The sequence below is a fragment of the Ostrinia furnacalis genome, unplaced genomic scaffold (genome assembly GCF_004193835.3).
Source record: "Ostrinia furnacalis isolate ACB-3 unplaced genomic scaffold, ASM419383v2 OfSCF1126, whole genome shotgun sequence".
In the NCBI taxonomy this organism is placed as follows: domain Eukaryota; kingdom Metazoa; phylum Arthropoda; class Insecta; order Lepidoptera; family Crambidae; genus Ostrinia; species Ostrinia furnacalis.
Window position 1 is genome coordinate 800,833 of NW_021131365.1, and position 20,234 is coordinate 821,066.

Here is a 20,234-nt window from a genome sequence, read left to right on the forward strand (position 1 = left end):
GTCCAATAGAAATAGAGGGTAAAGACTCGCTTGATTTTAAAACCGAACTGAAAAAAGAGCATAATTATAATACCTAAGCATTAATGTCAAAATAAAAGCAGCTATATTAACGTTATAAAAAATCTACTTTAAAAATTACCAATAAACAAACTACAAAGCAAAGTTACATTGTTGGTTAGATCCTGCTGCTGCAGATAGAAAATCTGTGGGTGATCAAAAACCTAGAATGAAGATTACTGATAATTCAGATATTCTAAAAGCAGTCATGACTTCTCTATTCTAAGTTAAAGTCCTCACAAATCAGTTCAACAATAAACATTTCAAAGAACTTACACCTGCAAAGCCATCACTGCAGGACTTTAGAATTACCTGTTATGTCTGAAAGTATACTTCGTACCGAGTTTGACAAAACAAAGCTAGCAATGGTTTACGGGCTTAGTTTAAATGTTGACGTCGGTCGAAGCAGTAAAACCACACGAGTAATGGCGACAACAAAGTAAACGGTCAAAATGTTGTAAAATATCCATGACATGTCGTACAAGTTAATGCTTCGTTGTAAGACTTCAGAATTAAACCAGAGAAAAGCATCACAGCGATGCGTTAGGAAGTTAGGATTTAAGGAAATGAATTGCAAAAACAACAGCTACGAGTACAGTAGAATCCCGATATCCGGATTAAAACCAGGGGTGTTTCGGATAATCGAAAATCCTTAAAATCGATTTCAAAGTAAAATCAAACAATAATCAACTTTTTACAATAGAAAGGGTTTTCAATACATCATTTTAGAGTCTAAAAATCTAAATTTTAGACCATTGGTCATCCATTTCTTGCAACAATGAACTAAGAAGACGTCCGTACCATGTTACGGTGGCGGCGTCTTCGGTTTTTATGGGTCCAGACCCTGAATCGGTAATTAGAAACCGAGAAGAATGAGTCTGGATAATCGGATATCCGTATAATCGAAGTCCGGATAATCGAGATTCTACTGTATCTAAGATTTACATTTGCGATCCGATGAATTTAAATCTAATAGAGTTACGAGCTAGAACGAGCAATCTTCATTGCAGTAGTTCACTCTCTATACAAACATGTTGTCGTTAATTGACAAATAGATCAACATACTTGCGGGAATCACGTGTGTTGAAAAACTGAATATAGCAGGAATTCTAATTGACGATCCCACAGTCCCAGACTTGCAACAACTATCCCCAATCCAAACTAAGCTTTAACATTCAAGCAATATGACTTAAAAAACCATAACCAACACGCAGACTGGATCTCCATTCCTTTTACGAACAAATAAGACTGAACCATAAATCAAATAAGCGAAAAGTCGGAATTGATTGAATCGCCTGAGGCGGGACATTCTAGCCGCGACCAGTGTCGGACATTGTGCCCTTATAAAGTTGCAAACTTAAACGTTCATCTCTTACAGACCTTAGCTGAACTAAATAAGATTCATTTTAATAAACCTGCTAACATTTAAGGATTACTTCTTCAGAAATCACTATCCCGCCAAATGGGGAATCTCGTATTGCAAGCACGCATAAATAAACATTGCAATTGATGGGTTCCTTATTTGCATAGTGCTAAGGTTGATTTCGACGTAAAGTAATTGACTTTACAGCGTGATTTAACGCCAGACCAATATTCCCTTTAAAGGATATTACAAGAGATTTTTGCCAGAAGGTCTGAGTGGCATTTAAAACAAAAATATTCTTCAAACATTCATGCCTCGAGCCTTTTTAAAGTAACAACACTAACAACTTCCTGCAGTATGCAGAACTACTTAATAGGATGTACTTTCAAGGTCACAATTAACACGGCTAGAAATAAATAAACTAGAGCAATGTAAATACTTAACAAAATATAAATGCAGACTTATGTAGATAGCTAGATATACATACATGTTTCTGAAACCAATTAAGTTGTCAAGTTCAAAGCTGTGACTCCTAATTTTGAACTTGAGACTTCAACTACAGAAAAGTATCAAAAAGAGGCTGTAAATTGACCATTGCATGTTCAAATTCTTCTTAATCCCAAAACATAATCCATAATACTTTGACTCAACCGTGCTTTATAAAACAATGCCTCGTATACATGTAAATTCTCCCGACCTCGTCTAAATCCCGGTCTCATTGAGCCAGAACTCTGCCCTTAGCACCAGGAAATGTTCTTAGGAGTAAAACATTATTATGCAACATTATTTTCTATAACCGGCGTGGCCTATTGAACGCTTATCGTACCAAAACGGTTGTAAGGGGGGTGGCCCCGCCCGAGAGCGCGTGAGGTATGTCGCGGGTTCGAGGCTTGGTTAGAATGGAAGCTAATGGCGGATACCACTATAAAAATCTATGGGCTTTTTAGACCCATTAGCCATCATCCGATTAAAACTTCGAGCCTGACATCACACGCTTTATCACAGTTTTACGTTACAACAAACACAAATAGATCTCTGATCTGTCAAATATGGTTTTTAATGTATTTTGTAATCATTTGTGGACAGCATCATATCAGTCCTAAACAAAAGAGACTTCAGCGACGATCCCAACTCCAGACCAGATCGAACCAGCATCGTTCTCGAATTTTGACCAAGAAACTGCCCTTTCTTGCTCTTTCTAATCACCTGCCGTTTCTCTCTTTCTGTCTAAATCTCTCTGATCTGGAAACTTCGCTACAGCCTATCCCCTGCACAGTGCCCCCACTCGTCACGATTTCGGATCACAAGCCACAATGGGAATGTCCAGCGCATGCTAATGCTAGCTTTATGCGCATATTTTAATGTTAAACGCGCGCTCGGGATACATACGGTCAGCTGCCGAACCCTCGGTGACACGACCTTAAGGAGTTACATCTTTGTAAGCAAGCATGCTAGTGAACATTTTATCTAAGGCAGTTGTAATTTTACCAAATCAATCCTTTGAAGAATTAAATTCGATAAGCACCACCTTGTATTTGGCTTTATCTACCTTTCCATGGTCTAATACAGAGTTCGGCTTAATTCATAAAATTGTAGATGTTTACAGTTTGGTAACAGTCTAGGATGTAGCTGACAATCCCAAAATAAGTCTGAGTATAAAAGAAGAAGCATCACAAGATTACCTTCTTATTGCTACGAGTTCTCCTCATGCCAAAATTGTTTTAGTTTCCGACCAACTATCAACTTTAGCCAACGCATTATTGATATCCCAAAAAAATCAATACCCACATAATTTCAATACATGATTTCCGAGAACGACGGTCATTGTGAGGATAAACAAAATTGCTTTTTGATACATGAATCCAAGAAACACAAAACGTTTCGATTGGAAGACTATAAATATCTCTTGTAACCGCAGATTGCAAAATCTTAAGAAAACCAGCTGGTATTTTTTACGGACCTAAATGGTCATTACACATAATCACACGGGGAGATCTAGTATTAAGGCGATTACATGGCCGAACGACCTTGAGCATTAGAGCGAGACAACGCGCCTCTCGCCGCGCGCCCGCGCTTCTGCCCGATACCAAAGTGCGCTCAGAATACAGATGCGAAGCGCTGCCAAATCTAACATAACTGCCTACGGGAATGTTAACTCGATTTTAATTTACGCAGATCGAAAAAAAATGCGATGCTTATTTTGTGTTTCAAAACAGAATTTAAAAAAGAAAATAAATCATTATACAGAATAATAATAATTATCGTCAGCATATTTTCAAACTGAAACAAAATTGAAATAAATGATTATATTTCAATTAGACATCATTATACTTTAATTAGTAGGTACCATAACTATGAAAAATAAACGGTTATTTCCTCCTGTAAAGTTTGCAAAAAGGGACATACCTAAGCAGTTTGAAAGTTAGGCTGACGATATTCGTGTGTCTATGTGAGCTTCTAAACAGTTTTTAAGTGTGTGTACGAGTACCTACCTAAATGTAAATGTCTGTCTGTGCAGGTATTCAAAATATTGGTCAAATATCGGTCAACATTGAATAAAATATTTTTGATCATCGAATACAATTTAAGACTTTACTTTCTCCGTTATTATTTTTTGGTAAAATCGAGAGAAAAATAAGATTTTACATTTTTGTGTTCCATTTCAACTAAAATAGATAAACACGGATTGAGCGACATTTTTATATGAGTTACATGTCAAGTACGAATACGAATACTGTGTGTCGAGGTAACGCCACTACAATGTAACATTATGACAATATGAGGGTAGTTTAAAATATTTAAGCCCACCCGAACGGACAATTCCGCCAGCTGGCCAGTCTGCTTGTGATCACGGCTGCATCATANCCTTAAGTCCTAGAACAAGTTTTTCTCTTGACAGCGTTTATCGAAAAAATGCAAATAATGGACACACATTCTTGGAGGCGCAACAGTTGGTATGTAGGCATGGTTGTGTCATTAAACATGTGGTGTGGACAGCAATAATAATTAGCGCAAGGCAGTTGGTCCAGAAGTTGAACTTGTTTTTAAGTTCAATTTGCATTGTGTGAACTTAACGCATGTAACTGTAAAAATAGACTCCATGCTTATAAAGGTAAAGACACTTTTGCAAAAGATGTCTCACGAAATTTACACAGTACCTAAAGCAATTACTTAACTTGGATAAAATTATCGAAACCAGTATAACTAATATAAACAACAAACGTTTGTTTTCTAAAAGGAAAGAGTTTGCTTGGTATTATCAGCTTCGCATTCAATTAACGAATTCCATTGATTTTCCCAAGAGTAATAACGATCCAAAAAACTTTATTTGCGATTCTACCATTTAATCCGACACGTCGAAGAATTCCGCATTAGCCATTCTAAACCCAACGGTCGTCGCCATAAAAAGGGAATTGCAGGGGACATGTTTATCCCTTAAAAAACTTAATGTCGTCATGCTCAGTTCTCTGCGATGCCCTTATAAGCGTACCGACCAGACAGGTCTGAGGGCCACTCATGCATGAGATACTACACACGACGCGAAAACACCCCAACTTGATACAACACTTGGTTGAACTGCTGGTGTTTTCAATTTTGAGGGTTATGCTCTTGTTATAAATGACTAAATTGCAGTGTAGTTTGATGCTGCGGTTATTACGGTGGAGGGATACGTGATATGGCTGGGTTTTAATATCGTTTGAATAAGGCCCGTTCCGATGAGTGGGCTCGTCCGCGCCATTGCGTCGATGACATCTTTTATGCACTTGACAATGCGGTTGTGTTGAACCTAGTATGTACAGCTACGGCAAAGCACGCTAAACACCTATATCTTAAGGGTTTGTAATAGGGACGATTTTCCAAAATCAATGAATAGTCTAGGGTAGTCTGTACCTTCCAGTGTACTTAGAGATAAATGAACGGGTGATAATGCTGTGGTAAAAAATGTAGAATTTAAAGCTACCTAATTACACGTAAACTACATAGTTTAGCTAATGAAGAAAACTAAATTCAAGACAGTAAAGAACAAATTGCTGCGGCTAGAGACCTATCAAAAGATGAAACAAACAAAATAGTAATTTTGAGCCTTCGTTCGTTCGTTTCAGCCGAATGACGTCCACTGCTGGACAAAGGCCTCCTCCAAAGTTTTCCACAATGAACGATCCTGCGCTGCCCGCATCCAGGCTCTTCCCGCGACCTTCACCAATTTTCAATTTTGAGCCTGTTTTCTGTCAAATAAGTCTACATAAAAGTCAGTGTGTAACAAAATACTGCAGAATCAGAAATCCGAGCTCCAATTTATTGAATATCACATCCTAGTCTATATCTCCGAGCATTTAATAGGCCCATCAAACGCGAACTAACGCAAGTAATTGTGTAACGCGTTTACGCCGTTTGGCGCAAAAACAGTACTTTTTCAACTCGTTACAATCATTAACCAGTAATACTACAAATATGTTATAGGCATAAATAGTTAGGCAATTTCGTCGTCTAAATAGTTAATTGAGAAAATATTGCGATTAGTTTAGCATTTAAGAATTCTATCAAGATAAGTCCACACAGGTTTTGTAAATTTCCACTTTAGCGTCAGTTTACAAGCTGAAATTTTTATAAAAATACTGTGAAAACGATTTAACAAACATTTATATCCTATAGCATAGATCCTTGGGCAAATAGTTATCTGAGAAAATTTTTAGATTTAAGCATTTTACAATAAGAAATCACAAATTAAAAGAACGTGAAATACCCAAAAATCAAAGTGATTTTTTCACCAATATTCTTCCTTTATTCAACACAAAAATAGCTTAATATAATAGAAGAATATCTTATCTAAAATATTTACTTTGAAATTTAAAATAATTCATTGTAATTTTTTTTCACTTTTACGATGGTGGATCAAAGTATTTTGGTTTGACTATAGAGCGTGAGAACACGCACACAGTCATAATTATTTTAGTGTGAATAAAACTAGCATCGAAATTACCTAAACTTGACATGCCACGCTAGACGTAAACGCTCTTAATACCCATAACTTCTGTTCTACGCCGCGCTTCTACGAGTATAATAAAATTACCTAACACGTTTACGACTTCGGAAAAATGGTCAAATAATGAAAGTTGAAATTAGCCTTTTACTTTACCTTTTGCCCTGGTATTGCTTCTCTATTACATGGATTACTGTCAAAATGTTTATCTACATGTACACCATTATACTCGTATTAAGATGAAAATTATTACACAGAATAGAAACTTAATTTTTCTTATCCTTTGTTTATTAAGCTGCGTTTTTGGACTTTCACATGTGCGTTTCTTCATGTATTTTTTGGATTCTCCAAAATATTCGTCTCGTGTTCAATTCAAAAAGCTTGATCTGATTCCTTTTTCTCTTGTTTTGTTCTCTCTCTATTTAATTATCTCTAGTCTTTAGCCCATGTCTTTTACACCCTGCACTCTACCATCATCAATGACTCCCAAGATCTAAGCACCAATTGGTCCCTACACGTAAAATGTTCAGCTATTCTTCATCTCAAAAGCCTGTATTGATTCACTTTTCTATTGTTTTGTTCTCTCACTATCTAATTGTCTTTGTCCACGTTCTTTACACCCTGTATTTATCATCAAGCTGAATGACTTCCAAGATGTAAGCAGCAATTGGTCACGGTGGGCACTCAGAGGGCGTCGTCACCGATACAGGCTTCCGCATCACATGCGCTCGCGCAGTCGCCATGGGAATCGACTTTGCTAGTATAGGGCTTGCAATTATCATGTACAGACAGACATGATGATAATTGTGTCTTAAGCAGTTGTGTTAAGAGCTGTTTTACAAGAAAGATTTGATATGCTGTCGACTGTACGGATGATAATAGAGACTGTGGCGTCAAGTAGTAGAGATAGGTGTTATTTTGAAACAGAAAATTAGTAGTCTAATGTGATTACTAAAGCGTCAAGAACAGTAAAAGTATCTTTCAACGTATTTCAACACTTTTCTAAATAAGTAAGCAATGTATTTCTATAATACAGATCAGAAATTATATTCGCATTAGATAACGGGTTAGAACTGCACCGTAATCAGCTCTAAGTGATATAAACCATGATAATAGAATGTTTATAGGAATATTAACCTAATCTCCCAGTTCCTTGTGAAATCACAGTGAATGTAGCTTATATTTTGCAAAGATTGGTATTATCTTGTCTTCGTAGTTTCTGATTTTCTACTGAGAGTTAGACTAGACCCGTTACTCTATCATTCTTAAGCCATAAATTAACTTTTTCCTGGGACAAACATGGCCTTCACTGGACAAGATCCCAGCTACACAGGAGCAGCAGTAAGAACTAGAGGTGGCAATAGCCTCGTATCATCAGGTAATAATAGTCTTTCAACTGCAAAAAAAACGACTTTCTCCAATTTATCAGAGGCTAATTTAGCAGATAAAGGAGGATTTGGCACTCTCCACGCTGAACAGACGGGTTAGGGAGGTTTAATGCTAGCTTTCTCCCTTAGTCGCTTCTAAGATATCTTTAATAATTATTCTACTCTATTAAAAAGCCGTGTGGGCTACAATCACATATAAACAAACTTATAATCCAACTGTACTCACCAGGCATGCAGATGTATCTGAAGGTGCCAGGGTCGTCCAGGCAGGATCCAGTCTTATTCTACTCTATTAAAACCACATGGCTACAATCACATATACACAAACTTATAATCCAACTGTACTCACCAGGCATGCAGACGCATCTGAAGGTGCCAGGGTCGTCCAGGCAGGATCCAGTCTTATTCTACTCTATTAAAACCACATGGCTACAATCACGTATAAACAAACTTATAATCCAACTGTACTCACCAGGCATGCAGACGCATCTGAAGGTGCCAGGGTCGTCCAGGCACGATCCATCGTTTCTGCAGGGGTGGCTCTCGCACTCGTTCACGTTGGTCTCGCAGCGGGGGCCGGTGAAGCCAACAGAACAGTTACAAGCGAAGGAACCGGGGGTGTTGACGCAGATGCCGTCGTGCTCGCAGGGGGAACCTGGGAAGAGGTGGACATTAGAACTGTGGAGCAAGGCGGAAGTACTAGTTCTGGGATCTTATTCCTAAGTTCCAAACTAAAAGCCAGATGATGTATAACTAATGTAAGAGCCAAACAAGGTCCTGGATGACTTGATTAGAAAGACTAATGACCGAAAATGAATATACCTAGGCAGTTAAGAGCATTGTTCTTAGACAATAGGCCTCCCAGATAACAAGAGTAGAGGCCCTACACTACATAGACTCTGGCTAGACGCAGTCGATAACAGATTGTCAATGTTTAAAACGAAATAAATATCATACTGAAAAGATGATTAATCAGGAATATTATGAAACGAGGCACTTTACATAGCTACAAAAGTAATTTCTATATTTTATCATCTACAACTCGGGCGAACAAACGTAAAGTCTTATTTATTCTTATTACACAAGTGACCTAAGGAACAACGAAGATGGTATTTATTTTACGGTCAAACGCGTTTTGAGTTTCACTCATTGTCTAGGAGCTAGCACTCTAAAAAGTTAAGGTTCCGTTCATCAAAAGGGCTCGAGTGCGAAATCCTTAATCAATAAAATTTTATTGGCAGATAAAACTCCATTTATAGGATTATTTATTATCCGTTGAACTGAGGCCATGTTGTAGCTCGGATTTATTCTCCGAACGTTCGGTCTTGATTGCTACATGTCAGAGATGTAAGCAGTCTACTCAATTAAGAGCAGATAGGTCACATGGCGATGGAAAGGTGTTTTTCAGCCAATTAAACATTTACGACTGTACGTGACGAGTAAGTCTAAAGAGAAAATAAGGAAACCTCGTGTGGAAAAGGCGGATAAATTAAGAGATGAAAGTTGGATCAGTTTTATGAACTAACTACAAAACATGGCCTACATGGAGCTAAAAGCACAGAGACCAGTCGCCTATACCTACTCCTAAGTAACTTAAACCAATCCCAACTGAATCCAGTAGGTACATAACAGAAAAAGAACAATATTAATGTTGGCTTTGACGTAAAGTCGCCTATGGTATAATCGTTGTAACACTAAATTAAAATTCGACTACAAAGATTTAATAACTAAAGCAGTTATCAAAAACTTTACAAACTATAAATCTTTACAAGGACTCAAATCTACAAAATCCTTTGCTATTTTATTATTCTTCCTCCGAGACACACTTGACCTCCACTGGTTGGATTTTTATTGGCGGTCAAGCTGTAGATCCTGGCTACACAGGAGTTGCAGCGGTGGGCACGAGAGGTGGGAATAGTGCCGTTTAGCCGCGTATTTATTATTCTTCGTTTAACCCTTACCCTGTTCACACTCGTCGATATCCTCGGAGCAGTCGAGGCCCTTGTACCCAGAGGCGCAGGAGCAGGTATACGACCCATTGATAGGAATGGTATCACAGATCGCGTCGGCGTCACACGAATTAAAATGCAGACGTCCTTCAAAATGCACAGAAAACCTGGGATAGTACCACTTACCCTGTTCACACTCGTCGATATCCTCGGAGCAGTCGAGGCCCTTGTACCCAGAGGCGCAGGAGCAGGTATACGATCCATTTATGGGGCTGGTGTCGCAGATCGCGTCGGCGTGGCAAGGGTTGGATGTACAGGCGTCGTCCAGGTGGCAGAGGAGACCTGGAATTGGTTGGCAATTTAAATATTTGTACGTTCATCATCATGGCATCTGTACCCCCTCATATGCACAGAGTACATCCTAACTAAGGTACTTAACATTTTCTACATCAAAGCATATGGTATTTATGAGTATGCCCTCAAAATGTTTATAAAAAGAAAAAAATATTACAAAATACATAGGTAGGTACAGTCGGTACGAAGAGGAAACAGTGAACTGAGCAGTACCGTACATTTAATTTTAATATCTAATACGAGTGCATTTCCAATAACAGAATGTATTTCGTCAAAGACATGGCGATAAACTGGATTAAATATCCACAGAATTACTCTTGCACAACTTATATTATAAACCTTATTGCAAGTTTCTTAATTTAAGATGTAGCAAGCAAATTAACCTGACACACTCGCGGAAGACTTGTGGAATTACTGTGATTTCAGACGAAAGCTTTTGCAAACATCCTCGGAGAAAATGAAACAGTGGGAAATAGGTACAAGAAGCAAATCTGGTGCGTACAGTGTCTTAATTTATTTTATTGAACATAAAATTGAGAGAACTAGGTTTATAGAACATAGTTTAATTATTATAGCTACTTCAGATATTCAATCCGCAGCATTAGCATTTAGCCATTGAAGAGAGCCTCCCCTTTGCGACTAAAAACACAAACGTAATTATTTTTTTAACGATTAGATTCACTTCTCAAACTACATTTTAAATAAACAACTTGAAAAAATAACAGCATATTACACTTGAAAATTTCGACGGGTTCATTCAGTGTCTATAAAGTAGCTCAGTTAGAAGAGCAGTCGCCCGGCAAGCGAAAGGTCGTGGGTTTAATTTCCGCCTTAGGCAGTTCGATTTTTTCAAGTTATTTATTTAAAAAAAATATAGCTAAAGAACTTACCAGTCTTTCCAGGAGTGCACTTGCAGTAGAACGACCCGACTCTATCAATGCAGGTGGCGCCATTGAAGCACGCTGCGCCGGCGCAATCGTCGATGTTGACGGAACACTCGGGGCCAGTCCAGCCGTTGACGCAGATGCAGGAGAATCCTCCGACAGAGTTAGTGCAGGTTGCGCCGTTTTGACACACCAGCGGTCTGAGGACAAAGGTGTTGTTAGAAATGTGAAGTGAGTTATAAAAGACAATGAAGTAGTCAATTTTAGGCGCGTAAGTGAGTAGCTGTAAAAGAAAACTAGAGTTAATTTTGACTTGACTTAAACTCTAGCCTGTTGCAAACCTCTGTTTGGTTGAATATAAATCTGGATCAATCTTGGTCGACTCTATTCTCGAATGTAGATCATTGCTTAGTCATTACAGACTACACTATGTCATCATAAGATTCAAGATTCGGGCTCATAGGAACGTACTAATAAATTACATGCTTTACAAATTGAAGATTGAAGTGAAATTTTTATAGAAAACAAGACCCAAAGATATTAAAACCTCTTTAACATCTAATTTAAAAGGCGTGCCGCAATCTTAAATACTTAAAATACCTCCTCCAAATTATGCTTTCACAAAAACATTTGCTAAGATGCACTAATAAGTACTACTTAAATATCAAAGGGGCGGCGCGCGCGAGGCTTTCACGAACTCACACTAAAATATTGTCAGCAGAAAAATTTCCTTTCAGTTCGTTAAAATTTTTGCTTCATATTGTTCTGTTTGTCATGTCCTCCTCTTTATTGTACTGGAATTTCAGATTTCGCTTAACCATTACACTTAACTATAACTACCAACCTTTATTACCCTGATTGATTTTGTTTCAGTTAAAGTTAATTTACCTTTCTCGAAATTTCCCTTACTTTTCCTTTTAGCGACACTGTGATTCTAATAAAGAGTAATGATATACCTACTTCCCATAGTAGACCTTTTTCCAAATCTATTTTTCAAAGACTGTTAAGATAGCTAGTCAAAAGAATAAATTTTAGATATGGTGAAGATAATAATATGTTTCCAATTAGCGGTAGAGATGGCACATATGGGCTGTTGGTGATATAAATCGTGCTAATTTCACAGCGAGACACTAAAACCCGAATGATAAAACCGGTAAACGTTTCCGATGATTTAAAAGCACAGCCCAAGGAAAACCGGCTGGCAATATTACGAGTTGCTACCGATTAAAGTTCATTTACATTCACAGCTGTGTTATGTTTTTATGAGAAAATTCCGAGGTTTTCTACAGAAATAGTAGGTAAGGTTATTGTGTGTGAAAAGTTTTACATAGTGTTCAATGCGTAAAACGGCTAAGTTTTAAAATTATGTAGCACTTGTCATAATGTTTTAGACTTTAAAGATCGCAGGGTGTGATCCTAAAGTACAAGAAATTCGCACTATACACCTTCCGATTATCATCATCTTCATCTCAGCCATAGGACGTCTACAGCTGAACATAGGCCTCCCTCAATGCTTTTCACGTTCCGATAGTAAAGTGAAATTATGGTAGCGCAGACTAGGTTTCATGCTTGATGATAGATTGAAGAACAGAAAGTAAGGAAGGATCAAGCATTATCCTATTCTTCCATTAAATATGCTAATTTGTAACAGGATTCGGCATGAGTAGACTGTTCCCAACAGCTTGTACTAAACCGGCGCAATCGGCTAAGGATCGAGAGCGCGCACGGCACGAGCGCGCATGCGCCGCGTATCAGATCAAATCATCAACAGCCCTTTACAGTCCACTGCTGGACTATGAGCCTCCTCCACTATAGTGGAGGGTTTTGCCATAATCTCCACGCTTGGCAGGCGGGTTGGAGATCGCAGTTTAAAAGATTGATGTTTTTCAGAGAGCGCTGCTGCCCATTCTCTGTTTGATGTGTAGTCCCTAAGTCGCCTCTTACGACACCCGCGGGAAGAGTAGGGGTTTGTGACAAATGTATTCTACTCTGCCGTCACCACACGGCACATCAGATCAAATATGTATTGCCAAACTGTAATTTGCGAACTTTACCTTCGATTTACTGTGGCCTTTGACCAGAGATTTAGGGTGCTTATCCATTGGTACATGCTGTAAGTTTTGAAACATTTCAAAATTTAACTAGAAATGTACTCTACATTCTTGATGTTGATCTTACAGCTCCAGATTATGTAGTGGTGATTAAGGGACAAGTTCTTGCTAAATAGGCTACTGTAACAATTAAGTTAAATACGAAACTAACGTTTATGCATTTATAAATAACATTAATAGCGCAATCTAAAAATAATCATCTCGCTAATAGTTGTAATAATAATAATATAGTCCTAGTTCGCTGCTGTTAAACTGACTTTTTAATTAATTTTCAGTTGATTTATTCGAATTAATAACGGATCACCAACAAATTGATGAGGATCCTATTCACTCGCTCCTCCTCTCACTTGCCCCAATAGCGTCCAACTCCGTAATTTAATATTCCTTTAGGCTTTCCGATCGTAAATTCCGATTGAGCGAGCACCCATAAATTGTCGACTTTTAAGCCATATTGACATTACTGTGTGAAGTTGGCGTTATAAATATCGGCATATTAAAACATCGAGCCCGAATTATTGTAATTACATAATGTTTATTATAAAAGCCGGTCCGTCAAGTTCTCTGACGAAAATATTGGGTGTAATCAATGATTCGATACGGTAGAGAAATGTTGCATTTTTTACTATAAAATTATCACTTCACGGGATTTATTGCAACAATATCTATTTTAACGGTAAATAATATTTACCCTCCCGACGTTTCGGCTCGGTTGCACGAGTCATGGTCGCGTTGATACGTGAAGCCATTGAAATTAAAAAGCATAAGAATTTCAATCGAGAAGATGGATTTAACCTATCATCAGCGTGGAATCCGGTGATAACGAAGTACAAATCGCGTTCTAGGCCGTCTCAGAGAAACCCGGACACTGTTAGTGTAGTTTGTCGGACTGACTGTACCACTGACGAAAATATTGTGCAAATGCGGGTGGGTGAAGAAAACTCATCGCGCCGGAGCAGACGACGCCGCATCTCTTCAGTCTGCCCGCGACCATGACTCGTGCAACCGAGCCGAAACGTCGGGAGGGTAAATATTATTTACCGTTAAAATAGATATTGTTGCAATAAATCCCGTGAAGTGATAATTTTATGGTAGAGAAATGGTTGGGCGAAATCAACTTTGATATCAATGTTAGAAAGATTGTAAGCTTAGGACTGTCTTCAATGTAACAAAGATCAAGAAACATACAGTAAACTTATTTAATAATCCACCAAAGTTGATAATAATCATGCAATACCTGGAGGATGGTGCCAACTAATAAACCCTAAAATTACGAGGAATTTCGGCAATTTACGGCGATACTCGTACAACGTAGCTGTAAATTGCTCCAATAATATTCATAACCATAACGATAATATAAGCTGCAACATTGTAAGCCCCACGCGACAAGACTTAGCAAATAAAAATACTCGTTAGGATCTTTATAAAATTCAATTCAATAAAATGTAGTTCCACTCAATGTGCCAGGTGATCTTAACTTACTGCCGATTAAGCCTGGTTTTAGTGTCACGCGGACTGTCAGTGCGGATCGCTCCACACAGCCGATCTGTATGAACTGCTAGGGAGCGGAGCGGTTCCTCCGGACCGCATTACTCTAAAACGCTCCCTAGAAGTTCATACAGATTGGCCGTGCGGAGTGGGTTTGCACCGGACGTTCCGCGTGACACTAAAATCAGCCTAACTTATTCAATAAAAATACCAGCGTAAATAATCTTCCTATAGAGAAAAAAGATTTTGATAAGAGTACTAAAATTAAACTCATTGCAACTAAATAGTCTAATGATATTGTGACAGGGCATCTTTGTTACAATGTAACAGTTAACGTTCATTTGTCAAATCGAAACAAAAAGAAGTTGGTTGGTTGACAGACCATAAATAATAATGTTCATTAACGTTACATAACAATTATAGTTTTAGTTTTGTATCATTATCTTTGTCTTCAATGTTAATGAATTGAAAACTCATCTGGGGGCAATGCTGTTATTTTTAAATGTAACTTGTAGATGTTAATGATCATCATGATAAGGAGTATCTATATCACCATTCATATTAATTTGCGTCGTGCTTTTTAATAGCAAAACTTTCAACTTTATTCACTTGTATAATACTACCTCTGACAATATAATTTCCTTCCAAGAACCCAAAACACCCACTGACTATCGTAATTCAAACATCATTTGCTTCGAATATCAAAATTATTACGAAAATAAATCTAAAATCGGGCAATTTATATGAATTTGTGTCTGGAATTGACTGTTTGATTAATATATTCGCTATTGCATCTCTGAATAACTGGGTTACATCCATAAATACTGGGATTGTGTCTTTAGTCTATTCTGCACTTTCAGTAAGCAGTAAAACAGCTCTATTACCTTTTGTGTCTTTATTCAAATGGAACTATAAATAGACTTATGAACGATGGAAACGCTCTTTTGAAAGATCATGCTTCAGAGGTCTTGAATCTAGAATTTGAGATTTTTTAAAGCACTTTCTTGTTTTCTTCTGTCATGCGTCGAATTATTTATTAAACAACCTATGCTTGAATTACCTTGTTGCAATTCACGAAGGCGAATGAGCTTTACATGTGTTGTGGCTCGCTACTGTTCGTTTTTCAAAAGTTTTGATAGACATTACACTATCGTTATGTGCATGTACACGTACACACACAAGTAAAGCTCACTCGCCTTCGTGAGTTGCAAGAACTACAACTCAAATACCGTAAACCAATATTTTAATCAACCTAAATCATACAGCAGGTGTAGACGGGAACCATTTATATCTCGCAGAGCTATTAATATTGTACACAGATAAATCTAAATTTAATGTCAACCACCAACAACTCAATAGCAGGAACAATATGTTAGCTCCAAAGAATTGTAATTTATGTTTAGCGCGACGTAAACGGTGAGCTATAATGTACGGCGTATTAGGGAAACGTAAATCTCTTACAATGATACACACCATAATAAAACTCCGTATAAATTATAACTTGTTACAGTTTACAACTGGCCAATCAAACCGCGATTCTCACAGTTGTGGTACATTTTGTAAACAGCAACTTGCCAGTACCGTACACTTAATTTTACAATGTGATGTACCGGTTGTACTGAAGCTACAGTATTTTCTTTAGTATTTCTTTAATTAAGTTCTAGAACTTGCAAAGATGGGTTATGTTTAATTCTAATTAGAACTTGGTATGATAGAGATATCGATAGAAAAGATTCTAATAAAATTACAAACCTTTCAAAGGACGTATTCATAGTTATTGACAATTTCAAAAGACCATAAAATCATCTCAAAAATTGATTTGATTCTTTAATCCCTACTAACAAACTATGGATGAAAGTCTAAAATAAATTATTTATTATTATTATTTATTATTATTATTATTTAATAAATTCGTGATCTACATTTATGGAACTTCAATAGTAAGTAGAATTTGATGAAAAATCACTCGCGCTGTCACTGAAACTATACTTTAGATGTTAAACCAACTACCTACATAATTTATTTGATTAAGTACCAACAGTAGAGAGTAAAAACTATAAAGCCAACCGACCAATCTGCTGAAGTATCAAATTAAATGAACCATAGATCGAGCTGCAATTTATTACAGTAAAAGCCCAGTGGCTGGCCGAGTGAGGCCAAGGGTTTGCCCGACGAAGGCTGAGGGCAACTCATCAATCACACTTGCCGAGTGCTTGGAGTCTACTTTCTTTTTGTTCTGCTTGTTGTTCAGTTAATAGGTATTTGTTTTGAGATTTATAGACTCAGAAAACGCTGGATTTCAAACTGTTGTGTTCCGTCATATTTTGAAGAGTTTGCTGGACATCCATTTAGATTGCAGGCCTGACTGTCCGTCTGGGTATTTTTTATTCATAAGTGACATTTTAGTTACCTATTTCTTGTTCATTTTGACATTAAATTGTTTTAACAACACTATACTAACTATAGCTACAAAAGAGATTTACATTTCCCATTACTTGTGAACCCTATCACATTTGCAGAGAATTAAAAGTGTCAGCAGTTGCTAGAAAACCGCACAAACTAATTGTAAAAATTTAATATCGACTATCCATCTCTACCGCTCATCTGCGATGCTGGCATGAGTAAGAGAGATGACATTATTTTCCATAGTTATTTCTTTAACCCTTTCGCTAAAGGCTCACATAATTGCCACAAGCTAAGACCCGGTAGCCGAGGCGCTTAACTGCGCGAGCGCCGCCCATGACAAATTATCCTCAGCCAATTTTGTCATAAAACTCGAAATATCCCCAATCCGCCAACGGAAATTTGTTAACTATAAAATTTTATAATCCTCTCAAGAGACTACAATCATTTCATTTATATTTTGGAACGTTATTACCTTTGTAAAAAGCTTAAGAGCAGTTGAAGTAATTGAAGGTGCTTTTGATCTTTTGACTTTCGTGTCAATGACATTTTGTTCCTCCATCTTAACCCTTTGAGGCTTGCTAAATCGTGTGATCTCTTACTCTGCAGTCATAAATATATCATCAATAGAAGATATAAATCTCTTATATATATATATCTTAAGAAACAAATACTAATTTGCATCGCGATAAAAAAACGAAAGTCTTCATCTTCGCTATTCATAATCGAGATGCAGACCCATCATTTGTTACTGACAGAATAGTAGCCGACTACACAGATATGGCATCCAATTTGAACGTTATCGAATAACTATTAATCATTACTACTTTTGGTAATCGAGTATTTGTTTGAAGAATTGATCGGGGCGGATTGAGATGGTGCGTATTTTAATTATTGCATTTTTTTATATCAATCATTGAAATGATTTGTCAACTTTCGCATCATTATTCTAATGCCCGTTTTTTACCATCAATCCCTAATTTTTATGTGACCCCTATGGCAAGTTTGGGAACATAATTAATAACAAGAATTTTGTTTTCAAAGGGGTCCCTTTAAAATTAGGCGTTGTTGGTGAAAACGGGCATAAGTCACTCGTAAGTAATTTTTAATTTGTTTTAAAGGAATACAATTATTAAACACGTACACACAGTGTGCACACTGAAAGTACTAACAATTATAAGGAAGAATCATCCAATTACTGTAATGTCTTGGGAGCAGCTGTCGTTTTAAGCCTTAAAATCGGCTAGAACAGGTAGATGGCATCATCTACTGTGCAATTTTCTAGTCACAACACGACGCTCGGGTCGCGGCAAAAAAACGAATTACGGATTTAACAAGCATCCAGCAAAAACTAGTCTTTGCCCGACACGCCATAAATCCTCTAAGTAATTGGCCATTTCTTTACTTTCCTCGTCTTAAAGAGTCTTTTGCAATAAAATGTCGCTGCAAAAATTGCCTGCGCGCGTCTTTTTTTGAAGATATTTTGACGTTGTTACGTCGACCGGCGTTTTGACAGATGCATGTAGCGACACAGAGTCACGTGACCATAGGTCAAAAGTGGCACTTTTAGAGTTATATCATGTTGTGGTTTTGTTTTTCACAGAAATCGGAACTTGTCAAAACTTTACTAAAGATTTAGCTTCATCATCACCCTAAATTATCGCAACCACTTTACCAGTAAACAAAATTTAAAATAAAATAAATAATTATTCACAAAATGGAAGGTGTATTTCCGACACCTAATAAACGAAAACTTGTTGGATTCTTTCTGATGTTCTCACTTCTGTAATTAACTAAGGAAATCAATAGGTAATTAATAAAATATCTTATTTATGTCTCATGATGCCTTATGAATAAACATTCTGGGATTAAGTGAAGTGGCTGGTGGTATTTTAAGTATGGCGCCGATGTATTGACAAGGAGTTTTTAGTATTTTAATTATGGTGTTAAGTGAAAGGTGAAAATTATGGCTAGGAGCTATGTGATCGCCGTTTTAGAGTCCTTGGAAGAACTCTCTTTGTTTCAAGTGTCTGAATCATGAAAATCAGTTTATTTTTCTTTCTAAGATGTCTAATTTCGTTTTTCTCTTTTACTCAGCTCAATATTCCGTAGGTAACTAACTGAGAGAGACAGACTATCATACAGGGTGGTATACCTACTGCTAATTCAAAATAGTCAACTGTAAAAATTAGGTCATTCATTAGATTAACTAAGAATTTAGTAAAAGACGTTCGACGACTTAGCAAAGGCGGCAATCTCAAAATTGTTATAAGATTCTACAAAAATGATAATCGTTTTACGCCATCATAAAGTTCTTTAGATGTTTGTCTATCACTATGGGATACCACGGTCATATTATATTTCATAACTTTTCTATTAAATTAATTGTTCCCAATAACCTATTAATACCTCCACCGTCTTCGGGCAGAGACCGCCCGCTGAACTTGCCTTCCAAAACAAACTTTTGTCTCCCTCTAATTTTGGCTAATAAAGTTTATTACAAAGAAATAAAGTTCATAATTCCGTAATTATACACTTTGGGACGCGAGGTAATTTGGTCTGTGGTTTTAAGCTGTTTCTTGGCTCTTATTTTACATATACCCTGACTTTTGGAAGCTATTGGAAAATCAATTGTATTGTTATGGAAACAAGGTGGATTTTTCTAGTTTTTTGTCTCCGTGCAGTGTCATACTATCCGAACCGTTCGCTCAGAAACGCAACTGATAAATGCGTGCCCAATATCGAGTTTCTGCGTTCGTCCTTTTTTATTTTACAGGGCGATGCGCCTGCGCAGCCGTTGTTCGAAAGTAGGTTTTATTGTGGTACAGACGACAGCACATTAAACACTGTGGTATCTTATATGGTTGTATTAAGAGGTATTTTGCGACAAATGTAATGGAATAATGTTGATTGTTGACTGTAAATTTTTATAGACATTTGTGGATTTATTTTGAAACTAGCTTTTCGCTCGCGGCTTCGCGCGCGTGGCCTACATTAGGTACCTACATATTTTACGGAACCCTATTATTTTCCAAAATAAAATTTAGCCTGTTACTCGTGGATAATGTAGCTTTCGAATGGTGAAAGAATTTAATAAAAACGGTCCAATAGTTTTTGAGTCTATTCATTACAACCAAACAAACAAAGTTTTCCTCTTTATAATATTAGTGTAGATACTTAAAGCACGGATAAGCGGGAGATTCGTTACAATAGGAAAAATGCTTCAGATTTTGAGGTTATTAGCATAACAGAAGTACAT

General features: G+C 37.2%; 1 protein-coding gene across 7 annotated transcripts in view; it reads right to left on the minus strand.

Moving 5' to 3' along the window:
* The window catches only part of N (neurogenic locus Notch protein), a 155,196-nt gene that overhangs the window by 27,209 nt on the left and 107,753 nt on the right, over nt 1-20,234 (minus strand). For 6 of the 7 annotated variants that reach the window (XM_028302458.1, XM_028302461.1, XM_028302462.1 and 3 more), the window contains exons 7-9: nt 10,983-11,176; nt 9,925-10,080; nt 8,262-8,444 (exon numbers count right to left, since the gene is read on the minus strand). In XM_028302458.1, coding sequence (XP_028158259.1) covers nt 8,262-8,444; nt 9,925-10,080; nt 10,983-11,176 — 533 coding nt within the window. Of the gene's footprint in view, nt 1-8,138; nt 8,181-8,261; nt 8,445-9,924; nt 10,081-10,982; nt 11,177-20,234 lie in introns of those variants that run through there. The other variant, XM_028302463.1, reaches the window with a different exon arrangement.